The sequence below is a fragment of the Carassius gibelio genome, chromosome A11 (assembly GCF_023724105.1).
Source record: "Carassius gibelio isolate Cgi1373 ecotype wild population from Czech Republic chromosome A11, carGib1.2-hapl.c, whole genome shotgun sequence".
Lineage (NCBI taxonomy): Eukaryota > Metazoa > Chordata > Actinopteri > Cypriniformes > Cyprinidae > Carassius > Carassius gibelio.
In genome coordinates this window covers 3103455-3117457 of record NC_068381.1, presented here as the reverse complement: position 1 = coordinate 3117457, position 14003 = coordinate 3103455, and the positions used below count along the sequence as shown (strand labels likewise).

At 34.8% G+C, this 14003-nt stretch overlaps 1 protein-coding gene across 5 annotated transcripts in view; it reads right to left on the bottom strand.

The window, feature by feature from the left end:
• Positions 1 to 14003, bottom strand: part of LOC128022027 (sarcolemmal membrane-associated protein) — a 46766-nt gene that overhangs the window by 28409 nt on the left and 4354 nt on the right. For all 5 annotated transcript variants that reach the window (XM_052609225.1, XM_052609229.1, XM_052609226.1 and 2 more), the window contains exons 2-3: positions 6596 to 6743; positions 5148 to 5220 (exon numbers count right to left, since the gene is read on the bottom strand). In XM_052609225.1, the coding sequence (XP_052465185.1) occupies positions 5148 to 5220; positions 6596 to 6743 (221 nt within the window). The remainder of the gene's footprint in view (positions 1 to 5147; positions 5221 to 6595; positions 6744 to 14003) is intronic.

Sequence of the window (14003 nt, the reverse complement as noted above, 5' to 3'; positions counted from 1 at the left end):
AGCTTTCTTATGCGTTTTGCTAATAAACGTTTTATATTTCTTAGGTGCATTTGTATTTCTTTGGTTTATAAAAATGTTTAATTTAACGTTAAGTGAGTTTGTCGTTGTACTGCTTTTTTGTCCATTCAAGTAATCAACTCGGATTTGAAAGTGAAAGTAAAATGCGCACAGGCATTTTTAAGCTATTTAAAAACGAAGGAAAGTGAGGAAAAGAGAGAAATTAATGAACAAACCCTCATCCCCCTGTGACACGTTAACGTTGATTAACCGGTGGGAAAATGTAATCATTGTCACAACCCTAGTGTATACTTAAAAATATGTAGGCATGATTCTATTTCTAATTCTTTAATTTGAAGTTCAGAACATTTAAGATATCAACACATCTCACTAGAGCATTGAGTAGCTTCAGGCTTGGTGTCTTGTGAGTGTGTTTATGTAATACAGAGATGAGTCACAGTAACTCTCCTGTTCCAAGCCTACAGCCACACACACACACACACACACACACACACACACCATTTTTAGAGGTTGTTGTTTCAATATGGCAGTCATGGGCTCACTGATAATTCATGAAGACTTGCAGATATCAACAGAGCCACAACAAACACTCTAAACTGAATTGAGAAGCATTTTGTTATTTAAAACTACTGATTAAACAAATTAATGTGACTTTTTTCAATTTTTGGCATTTGGAAAAGCAGATAGAAAATGATAAACCACAGGTTATTATCTAAATTATATATTTTTTTTTAAAAACATTGATGACAGACTCATGACGAAAATAGCCATACCAACCCTTCAGTCATTGATAAAACCAAACGAGTCACATATTAAATTACAAGGCCTCATTTAAGACTGCACTTCTGTGAATGTCAACTACAGTTAATTTGAACATATCTGATGTCAAAATACAGCTACGAGGAGTAGTTTGGATCAGTAAGTCCGAAATTGTGGCTTTTTAAGAAAAAAAAATGCTAGGATTGACCATTGGTTTAAAAAAGATTTAACAAAATAATAGCAAAACAGCTTTTATTCCAGTATCACAGTCAAAAAGGACTGTACAGAATAACATATGCAGAAATTAAACAGGCCACTGGGGAAACCAATAAAGTATGATTGGCACATTGGAAACCCATTACATTTCCAATGAATAAAGTGGAAACAATGTTCCAGTTCTAGTTGTGCAGTTCTTCTGCAATCTGTGATCAATTACAGTGGGAAAGAAATCGAGTTTACCCAATGGAGGAAATGGGAGATCTCCATCCAGTGCTTGACTTTCTCGCCCTCCAGATGGAAAATAAAAGCAATCAGAAGCGGCCCAGCCCTCGATGACGATCACATCTCTCTCGTTTTCCGTCCTTCAATAAATCTATCCATCCCTACTCACAGAGCAACAATTCAGATCTATCTGAAAGAGGCTAAGCGGACATCATCATGTGGAAAGAGTGAAGGCATTTTGCTGAGAAACTCTGAATGAAGGGGAGATTTCTTAAGCAGATGTCTTTTGTCGACTAGCTGGAAAGAATTTCAGCAGGCTAGTGGGACGTAATGCTTTTAGAGAAACAATTTTTCATGCTGCCTTTTTGACCTCGAACGGAAACTAAAAGCCCTGACCATAAGCATGTACAGCAATCCCTCGAATGCATCTTCTAATAAACCGAAGAGGGCACAGACACATGCCGCTAACCCCAAACACAAATCTCTACTGCCCTGGCTGGGCTCCAAAGGCAAGAGCTCAACTAGATGCGTGTGGCTTCTATAAATACATCCACAAACTGGAAGTGTGCATGCAAAGGGGTCGATAGCTCATCCAAAGAGCTCCACTGCCTTCATGGGACACAACTGACTGCTGATGATTGCTGAAGAGGCCAAGAGGATGAGAAAATTGGGAGTGGAGTGAACGGAGATGGGACAGTAAGCTTGTGAAACTGCAAATGACTCATATAAAACAAGTAAATAATTTGTGAAGCACTAGCATCATCAACCTGCTTGTGACAAGTACACACACACACACACACACACACACACACACACATATATATATATATTAGGGGTGTAACGGTTCACAAAATTCACGGTTCGGTTCGATACGATACACTGAGGTCATGGTTCGGTTCGGTACGTTTTAGATACAGCAAAATGTAAAAACATCAACTTTTCAGAATGCCGCAAGCGCACCGCGGGTCATGTGACAAGAACTAACCAATCAGCTTCATCCTTTCCCGTAAACAACGTTGAAAGCTCAGCCAAGATGAAGGAACAGCTGATCATAGTTGTATATGGATTGCAATTTTGAAATAAATTTAGTAGCAGAGCTAGCCTACTGCAAGCGATTTTTAGAGCTGCAAATCCATTTATCCTTTGCTGAAATTTCCGCATCTTCATGGAGAGTGCACGTAATTGTTGCTTAGCAAAGGCAGACGCCTCAGGGGTGCTTCTGCCCGAGCGCTTTGGAAAGGAGTAGAAAGACGCGCCTAGCGTTTTCCACGCGTTGCCTGTTACGACGTTTGAGTTATTGGGCTACCTTGTTGAACGCATATTATATTTCACTTTTTTTTTTTTTTTTTTTTATATAATGAATTAGTTCAACTAATTCAAGGGTTCAATATGAATACGTGTATCGTTACACCCCTAATATATATATATATATATATATATATATATATATATACACACACACACACTAAATATTGTATTAATATCATTAGTATATTAATAATCTACATTTATTTGTTATTTATATATATTTATATAATACAAACAGTATATTTATTAAATTATACATAACTCCGTGTGTGTCTATAAATACATTAATTCATGCAATTTATATGTATTATTCAGTAAAACAAATATTTTACTAATATACTTTATAATAAAATATTTGTATAAATATTTATACATATGAAAAATAATAACCATTTAAAAACAGTTTTACACACACAACACACACACTTTTATAAAAAATATAAAATATAAAAAAAAAGAATCCATATAAATTCACTAGCTGACCTGCCATTAACAGACTAGTCAATTATTAAACGGGTCAAGAATCCCTGAGCCAGTCCTAACAGAGAGGGTTAAGAGTAAAGAAATAAAGTTCAGTCATTAATGCATCGAGCCACAGGGTGTATTCAGAGACACAGTCTGCCAGCAGCCGAGACCTCATCCCTGCCAGTGTATATGATGCTCTCTGCCATCTCCTCGTGCTCACATTAAGCGTCATCTTTATTCAGCAAGCACTTCCACGTTAAACGAAGAGAGCCGTAAAAAAACGTTTAAAGACCCCAAAACAGCACAGATGCCCTTGTTTCCACGTGAATGGAGTTGAACAGGTCCTGCCAGCACTCGAGGCACAAGAGCCATCTGCTTCACGGATGCCTTCCGTTAAACAATTTTTATTGCCCGGTGATACATACACAGTCAAACATAGCATTCATACAGTGGTAGGAAATCCCTTCCGTCAACAAAACCATCAATCATGAAAACAATAAACACCAGAAGTGTCAAGCATCAGATTACTAACTACACGACCACTTGGCTCTGCAACCAGGATAGCAGGTCAATACCGGTACATCTTTTAATGTACATTCAATTTTTTGTGACGCCAATTATATTCACTTAAAAATTAAAATCACCTTGTTTTGTACATTCCACTTGCGCCTGTGTCTTTTGCAGCTTCTCGTACATAACGTGTAGTCATGAGGTGCTAGTTCTAATTTAAAACATGCTTCTACATGATATGATCTTGTTTAGGGATCTGTGCCTTTATGCATACAGACATCTGACTGCTAAGTAGTCATTGTGTTTTTCAGCAATAGTGTGCACCCTTCATTTACAGAGAATTAAGGTCTGGGAAAATTCTGCAGAAATTAAAAAATATCCTTTTTTTGGGGGGGGACTTTTCACATTTTGAAGTTGAAGGTATCTAATATTTTGATACTTCATTTCCATGATCTAAATATTTTTACAAATGAAAAATGTTTTCCTTTCCTCATTATGATTATATATTAAAATTTCAATAATGTCGCTTATCGCAATTATTTCAGGAGCAAATTATCGCACAACAAAAAGTTGTTATCGTGACAGGCCTATTGGCTGACATATACACAGATTTCTTAGTAATTAAAGCTGTCTGGATTTGGTGACACTCAGACTAATGCTGTTGAAATGGAGCAGATGGAGGCGGATGAGACCCTCGAGACCCCTACGGTGCCTGTGCTTATCTCTCGTCTCAGACAGTCTGGTGTTCATGCAGCATCGCAAAAATCCAATCAAAAATCTATAACTGTGCATCACACACGAGATGAGGCCTTTTTAAAAATGTCTATATAGTTTATAGATTTTTTTTTTTTGGTATATAACTTTTTTTGTACTTCGAGGTAAATTACTATTTTATTATTTATTTATTTACAATTATCTTTTATTTTAAGCTATACTAACACTAGGATGAATACAATTTGAGTACCATGCAACAACCATAGAAAATAATGTAGACGCCTTTTTTTGGTTTATAAAAATTTAACTACGTAAAACAACATTACAAAGAAATGTATGTAAATTTACACATTTTTATATTTTTCATTCCTGTAAATTATTCTGATTTGTGTCTGTTCTCTGACATTATTTTCTGTGGTGAGAAACATGAATGCCGTCAATAAAGCTTACGCTGGATTTCATTTGAAGTATTCGTCTAAATAAATAGACTTTGCCTAAATAGCAAAACTGTATCATTGTGACATGTGGTGAGATTATACATGCAAATACGCAATTTGCATTTGCTAAACAACCGAGAAATTTATCAAAAATGAAGGAAATGGTCCAACCATGAAACAAAAACCAGCAAGATCTGCTCCTCTACTAATACCTGTCATACAACATTTGTCCACTAACATTCAAACTAACAGCACACATGTAATTTCCTCTGAACAAGCACAGGCAAATATTGTTCTGGTCAAGTGAATCAGTGGAATCAGTAGCTGTAAGCCTCAGCTCTCAAGAGATTTTAACACATTATGTGCATGTTTTTAGAAGTGATAAAGCTTGTAAGCATAAGCTACCTTAAGGAATATCTCACCAGGTTGAGCGAAGAAGCTATTTGCGAGATTAACCACCAAAAAAGATATAAAATAATCTTTAAGAGGACTTACTCTGAACGCCGCCGAGCTTCCATGCCATCTGGTAAGAAGAGCTTGATGGTCGACACTATACAGCCATGAGTGACTAAAAACAAGAGAAACATGAATTAGGGATGCATGACTGAAAAATATTAAATAAAAAGAAACTTTTAATCAAAGCTACAGGTTAACACAAACAAGAACAGGCCATGTGAGGCTGTCTAAGAAGCTCACATCTTAAAAGAGAGTGTTTTATGGTAAACAAAATAAACAAATAATAATAATAATATCCAGAGACTGACGTTCTGATGAGACGCAGCCAACTTGTGCTCCATTAACCCAAAGACTTAAACACACAACATCCAAATGTGACAGGAACCAAGTTTCCAAAGAAATCTGGAATCTACTTTCAATACCTCACCAGTTAAAATACAGGTTTTCCTGTTCATATGTACTTTCGTTTTGTTATGAAGTATAATTTGCCTTCATTTGCTCTAAAGGGTAAGTTCCTTTGCATGTGTATGTGATTGTGAAAGTGTCCCATTGCATATACTTGAGTTACGACACATTTAGAGCAACAACCGGTCAGCGCTCTTGGGTTTCAAAAGCCCGTCTCTGCATTACAGCATATGACAAAAGTGCAGTATGTAATAATGTAACAGGCTGCCTTTCTTTTGCATTTAGAAATGCGAGTGGAACTTCACTGGAAACTTCCAGGTTTATATGTTGTTACTTTCAATTTATCGTTCAAATGATGTGCTTTTTGTTTCAGGAAATTCGAATGATAAATGTCGTCTTGATGCTCTTTCATGTGATGCAAGCAATAGATCGCCGTATAAACGCCTCAGTTCAAACATCATCATCATCTCTTCCTCTTTACGACTAGTTTGAATGCAAAATAAACATGAATGAACATATCATGCGTCATCTAATCGCTCAATCAGAGTTTCAACCATGGAAAGACGGCAATAAAACAACTTGTAAACAAAATATCACACAGCATTTCATTTCCCTCGGACAGGTCATCAGTACATCTCTATTAATAATATAATAAGGGTTAATGATACGATCAAACTCTTAATCGCGAAATGCGTAATTTTATTTCACAATAACTATATATATCACCAAATAGTTATGTTTGTTTATAATAAGGTTTTTTTTTTACATACATTTTTTTTATACAATATGATTTTCAACATTGTCACCAGAGCCAATATCACACAAAATAAAACTAAAATACAAGCCTAAAAAACTATTTTTATAATAAAATAATTTAAACAAAAATTTAACTTTTATATATTACAATACAAAATATTCTTCATAATATTAATAATATTCTAAAATCTTAATGTATTATATATATAAAAAAATAAAAATAAAGCAGAGTTTCATATCTAGAAAGGAACATTTACACATCCACACTTGCATTACATATAAACACATTATGATTATCGCTGCTAACACCGACAGGCTTTCCTCACCTTTCCGGGTGTTCTCCGTCACATCCACCCCAAACTGAATGATGTCACCAGAGAGCACCTCACAGGGAGGGCTCTCCTCCGACCCCCGGCTCAGACGCTGGCTGTTGATGAAGGTGCCATTGCTGCTCTTGGTGTCCTGGAGATAGAACTGAGAAGAGAGGAGAGACCCAAAGATTAGCAATGCGTCAAATACAGCACTACACTGAAGAGCGCAGAACAAACGTCCTGGCCTCAAAACAGCGATGGTTAAAAAGAAGTTTACAGAGGTCTAAAGGTTCACTTTTACAATAGAAGTTAGAAAATTGCATTCTTAAAGCAACAGCAAAACATAAAACCTTTACTTTAACTAGACTGGTAAAATTATACACTTAGTGCCTTAGTTCTGTTATCGTTAAACTAATAAAAAATCATTTTAGCCAATGAAAAAAAATTATAAATTACAAAAAATATTACATTTAAAATTTAAAAAAAGCTTAACAAAATGGCAAAAGCACAATGACATTACTAAAACTGAAACTACACGAATACTAAAAATATAAAATTAGAACCGCTGCATTTAACTGAAATAAGTTTAAGTCCTAAAATGACTAACAGATAAAAATTAACACTATATAAAAAATGAAAATAACCAATACTGTCCCTTACGTGTTGACAGGGCAAGCTCTCGACTCATTTACTAAACCACATGATCGGTTTGAGGTACGCACATATAAAATAAATAAATAAATAAAAACATCCACCATCTGGCATTGAGCCGTCATGAATTGTAATTGTTTGGTGTACTCTGTTGAACTCCCTTGCTCAGCTGGATGAATAGACTCACTGTCAAACACAACTCTAGTATGAGTGACATTCATTATCTCCACTCAACACCAGCATCCCACGCCGGGCGTCACATGTGGGCATCGCTGCTAACAGGTTCATCAGGTTAAGCCAGAGGATGAACGCTGTCTCTTTCAATGCACCCAGATCAAGCTTATGCCTTGATAAGACCCACAAACCTGACTTTGAGGAAACCGCTCATGCTTCCTTTTTTAACAAGCATTTTACTTCACATTATGCTACTGATTGGTCATATAATCGAGCCAGTCACATCCTCCATCATAGCGAAGTGATATTTGTGTTTGTCTTGCGTGTAATTTGGCATGAAGACGGCATGACATTGGTGATGCATCTGTTCATAAGCAACCAGCTCATTTAGAAAATACACAGATTAGCTCATGTGCATAGAGAATTAGGCCAGAAACAATGCATGCACAGGCAGATCTGCGTCTGGTTCACATGAGCTCAAGGTTTGATATGCCACATTTAGCGGGATGTTACATACAGTGCTTCAACTTTCCTTAGTGACTTAAAATAAAAACTGAACTAGTAAGTGTACAAGCAAACGAGAAAAAAATGGAGAAACAAATGATACAGCGTATTCCCTCCTATTTCCGCTTGCTAACAGTTGTGCTGACTGCATTCTGAGGTTATTGTGGTGGCAGATCTCTTATGTTTTACATTTTTTCTATTTTCTGAAAGCCCAAAATGTTAATGTCACTCATGCATAAGCAGGAACTGAGTTAAGGTGAGATTAATGAAACATGACGAAATTGGATAGGCAGCACTACAAGATAGCAATATTATAAGCAAAAAGATTAGCCTAATATTTTATACTTCTATTAGATATTAACAAACTATCTTCTGATATGTTACGAATTATTTAATGAACGTATAAATGCATGTAATATTATAAAATACAACTGAATTAGTTTTAAGCTAATGCAGGGATTCCCAAACATGTTTGCCAGCAAAACCCCTTATTTATGACTAAATATTTTCATCAAATAATAATAATTTAACAATGTTCTGGCTTCTCTGATGTTGGTTAATGATCATGTGGCATGAAGGTAAACAAATAGGTAAATTTATTATTGAAACGGTTTTATTTTAATAATTAAAAATTATTATTATTATTATTATTAGGGCTTCATGACGTGGTCAAAAAATATATTTAGTCATATATTAGTTTTGAACTGCAACAACAACAAAAATTATTTTATTAAATTTACTCAAATCTATTGCTACTGTAATAATTCAACTGTAATTTAAAAAAGAAATAGAGTATTATTTTATTTCAGATGAACTTCAAACTACTTTACAATTCTTTAATTTTTTTTTACTTCATGTATGATCCCTAAGCTATGATTATATAGTCAAGCCTTTATTTATCAACAGCTGGTGTGTTAAATATTGATTAAATATGCCGGGACACCTCACTAATGCACCTGCATGTGTCACAGTGACTGTCAAGAGGCTACTACACAGTGGGTGAGTGAAATACAGAAGAGGGAACGAGAGAGGGCTGAATTTACTGTCAGGGATTCACCCCCACATCCCAACGTCAAGGAGCACATTAGCATCCCAAAAGAGAATCGGCACGGACACTAGGCTTCTGCCTCTAACACAAATCTGACTTGAACTTATTCAGCACATCTCTAACAGGTGCCAGTGCTCCTGAGAACAGTGTGAAGGTCATCAATCCTCCTAGAAGAAATCTCTTTATATTCTAACTAAGTCCATGTGCAGACTGGAACTATTTCGAGTTAAGGTTTTATATAAGCTGTAGAGAAAGGCAGTATTACACTGGGTAGAGAAGATTTGTGCAATTAACACTTCCAACACTGATAATTAAAAGGAATCACGGGAAAGGAGGAGGTGGAGCATCAACTAGAATGGTTTGAGACATTTCTACACTAGTTGGAAGGTTACACCTGTTCAGAGAGCTGTCAGATACAAGACAACTAATACAGTAATGCATATGCAATATCAACAAATTAAATACAAATGTCTTAATATTTGCAAAAAGTAGCCTTCCACTATTTCTCAAAATAAACCATATGTTTTTACAAAGATGGTTTTATTTCAGCTTGCTGCATTTTGATTTCGTTGAGCTCAATCAGTTCTTCTGTTTTCTAGTCAAAGTAGTAGAAAACCTCACATCATACGGTCAGTGTAAGTCTCCTTTAGTCATTTCAGCCAATAGACGTTTGACAATGGATTAAAAAATAAATGTGTAAAATAAAAATACTTATACTTTAGATGACAAAGTATTTTCCACAAATAAATATTGAATAAAAATATAATTAAAAAGTAAAAAAAGTAATAAAGCCGGAGTAACACTCATTTGACATACAGCAAACAGAGAAAATTACATTAATATTATTAATGTCGTATTTGCTTAATGCTGACGCAAATGAGAAAGTATTATAATGATTGCCTTTCTATTACGAATATATAAGCAATCATAATACTTTCTGTTTACATTAACTCATTGGTTTAACAGTTCTATCTCATTATTAGACAGACTTTTATCCATATTAGACAGAACTGTTAACGAAGACAGTAAATCAAAGGGAGAATGTGAGCTGTGTGCGATCAGGTGCTGCGTTCCAGCGCCATCAAAATAAAAGTCCCCCTTGAACACATCGGCCAAGCAGAAAACTTATCGGCCGATGCCGATATTTGAAAAATGCCAAACATAGGCCGATATATCGGTCGACCACTACAATAAAGTACCTTTCGGTAAGAACCTGGAAAGCTTAAATATTCTCCTTCATGCTGGAAATGTGATGCATGTAAACGCTACTTTAACACAGTAAACGGGTGTAAAACTGCTTGCAAGTAAAACTGAATTAAGAAAAAAATCTCTTAAATCTCACTATAAACAGATAAAGTGCCAGTTTTCTCAGACCCAGTGGAGATTTAAAATTCCCTACTGACTACAGAATGTCTCGAGCCCAAGTGTGGTTTATGATTTCAAAAGGCTTTTAGTCTTAGAAGAAAAATAAACTATATATTGTCATTTTAAAATGACAAGGACAGATTATGTTTAATCATTTAAGTCCATTTTACTCTAAAATCATTAACTAAAATGAACTAAAATGCCACTTATTTAAAATGGACTAATGAACTTTCAAGCTGTAACAGAAACTTAAACCAAATATTCAAACATTTTAGTTGAGTATTAACTTACAATGAATAAAAGAAAGCAATGGCATATTCACAATTGAACATTATGACCAGCATGTGCATTATTCAGTTTAAATGTAAAATGCAACATTGTTACATTAAAATGCATAAACAACTGATAAATTAAATGCTTTTCTTTAACATAAGTGCAATAATATATTGCAGCGCCGTTTGTTTCCAACAACTAAATGAAAATATTCAATGTATTCTTTTTTTTAATCTTCATTTTGCTAAACAAAAAAAAAATGAATAACTTTAACAAATAAACTACAAATAATACTTAATAATAGGCATACTTGTCATGAGGTCAAGTTCATCATAACATGCATTGAGAAGGGTTTGATCCTCATGGAAGATATATGCCTGTTAAATAGCATAAATTTTAACAGGGATTGATATAAAAGCTACAAAAAAGGAGATCACAGAGTGTGTTTAGTTACTTAGAAACCAAATGAAGTATGTAGGTATTTTAGTGATCACCAGCAAGTGGCTAGGAAGAAAACACGAGGATTTGTAAATTTAAAAAATCCAGTGTAGTTTCTTAAAATAGGGATTTATACGTGTTTGAAATATAAAATGTAGTATGAGCGTCTTATCTCCGTACCAATGGATTAAAAGGGTGAATAAACTCGACTCGGTTTTAAGTTTACAGCACTGAAGATGTCAGAGCTTTCTGTGGCGTTGAAAACTTCACATTTAAGAGATTATGACAGCATGGATTTACATAGATAACATATGATCCAATTAAGATGTCTCACATTTAATATTATTAATTCTGTTGACAAGATCTCATTAGATAACAGCGCTCGCCCAATGATTTGTTACCGGTTGTCTGTGGCATTGAATGTGTGTGCAGATATTAAACAATTGCAGCAGAGATTTGATATCTCTACGAGAGCGGTCTGAAATATTAGAAACCTTGCTGAAACAGACGCTACATCACGTAAGCTTGTCAATGAAACAAATTAATATCTGCGACTAATACTGTGAATGAGCTAGTTCACTATAAAGAACATGCTGAGAGTGTACTTTCAACTCCAAGACATACATATCAATAACATCATGTAGCAGGATTAGAAAACACTTGAAGAGAAAACTAAATGTAATAAAAGCTGTAAGACACTTACAGAACAGAAAATATCTCATGCACATCCAGAAGCAGCAGCAAAAAGTAGAATGTATTTATTCTGAGACATATTACATATGTAGGACCAATGCAATATTTTTTCTAGTTAATAGCTTAAATGAAAATAAAAAATTTCCAAGCAATGTATAAATGATCCACATCGCATTACATGTGTGAACTCTTCTCTGCTGTTTCCATGGCATCAGATAAAGACACGTTTGAAACAGATCACAAGGAGGGCCAATCCTACAGATGTAAACAACCTTATCGTGATACATGAATAGTGGATATTTATAGAGTTGCCAGGTAGAACTCAGAGGTCACTCTAAGAGCTCTTTTTAATTTAGACTTCGAGCAGATGATATTTACATTTTAATATTAGTATTTACATACCGATATACTAAGCATCACCTTAAACTAATAAACCTAGTGATATACGAATACCAAGATAACAGATCGTCCAGAACTCATGTGACTTACTGATCTAGACCGATCTCTTGCATCATCATGATGCCGATGTATAGTGGTATCATTGTTCATCGCAATACTTACATGTTCAAAATGATGTTCGAATGGATCTTACAAATTCAGAGAGTGAATCTGCGTTTCATTCAGATATGTTTTATGTAGTAGTAATTAAAAACTACTCATGCTGCATCTTTGTTTGGATCATGATTAAAATCCAGTGGTTGCCTCTAATTTTAAAGGGAAAGTGCACAGACTAAGCCTTAAGTTCGTTCATATTAAGAAATGTATTTTATTTGTGTAGTTGTTTCAATTGGGGTTTGTTTTAAAATTTCTATTTAGTTTTGTTATATTTCAATTTCACAAAGAAACGTGCAGCAGAAGCCTAATAAAACAACACTTTGCATTTATTGTATAATGTCTTCAATCTCATTTTGTTCATTTAAAAAAAACGTGAAAAAAATCGAATCGTGAAATCAAAATCTTGAATAGTGAGTTGAATGAATCGTTCCTGCTATGGGTTATGGACTCATATTTTGGCCAGAAGTTACAATTTAAAGTTAAAATGCCTAATTTTTTTTTACAAACAGACATCTTTTCACTGCACAAGACATTAACTGATGGACTGGAGTGGTGTGGATTACTTGTGGATTATTGTTATGTTTTTATCAACTGTTTGGACTCTCATTGTGACGGCACCCATTCACTGCAGAGCATCCATTGCTGAGCAAGTGATGGAATACTCGATTTCTCCTACATAAAGAAACAAACTCATCTTCATCTTGGATGCCCTGGGGGTGAGGACATTATCAGCATAGATTTTTGATAAAAATTCCCTTCAAGTACATGCTTCTGGTTGTTCATGTCAAATATTAAAAAAAATATTTTACCCAAATTAAACTAAACAAAGAAGTTAAGTATGAACACGTGTAACTGAAACAAAACATTTCATTACAGAAGGATGGTGGGAATATATATTTGAATACAGTATATGAATAGTGGATTAAATTTATAACCATTTTGCAAAGACCTACTTGGTCAGAAGTAAATTGAATATAATTGATCCATTCAAAGTGCATTGAAGTGTGCGAGAGCGAGTATGTGAGCGAAGCGACGTAATTTTGTCTGGAGCTATGAGCAGATTTTTTGAAAGTCGTTGAGGTTTTCACTTGCTCTGAAAACGCTCTGCTATCGCTCCGTCACGAGCACAAATTATGCCAACTCATGCATTAAACATAATTAGAGATGAGTGTGCGAGGTTAAAGCATGTTGTAAGTTGTACAGTTTGTTAATCTCCGCTCGAAAGTAAGGAAACTTGCTGCTACATTGCTGCATATGGACAGAGCACACAAGCTTGCACATAATATAGTCTACAGATTGTGCCATACATTCAGAAATAAAGAAAAACTAAAAATTAACAGCATATTCTCTCGGTTTCTGAAGGGACTACCAGCACATTATAACAATACCGTGATAATACTGGTAACCGTGATAATTTGTTCACTTTAATCGAGATAAGAAATTTTCATACCATTACATCCCTAGTCAATGAATTGATCTGAATGGGATCAAAAGCTTCTCTGCAGAAGATTTAGATTGGTTCAGATTGCATGTACAAAATACATTAAACAGGAAAAGACCCCAAATTAAATTCTGTCTGATATTGTATGAGTCTGTTACAAAGTATCCAGGCACTGCACATGAAGGCTTACAGATATTCAGGTTGAGTCATTTATTGATCAGCCTGAAATGTAATGCAACACAATACAAGATCAAAGCAAACCTGGGCATTCACAAATTCTA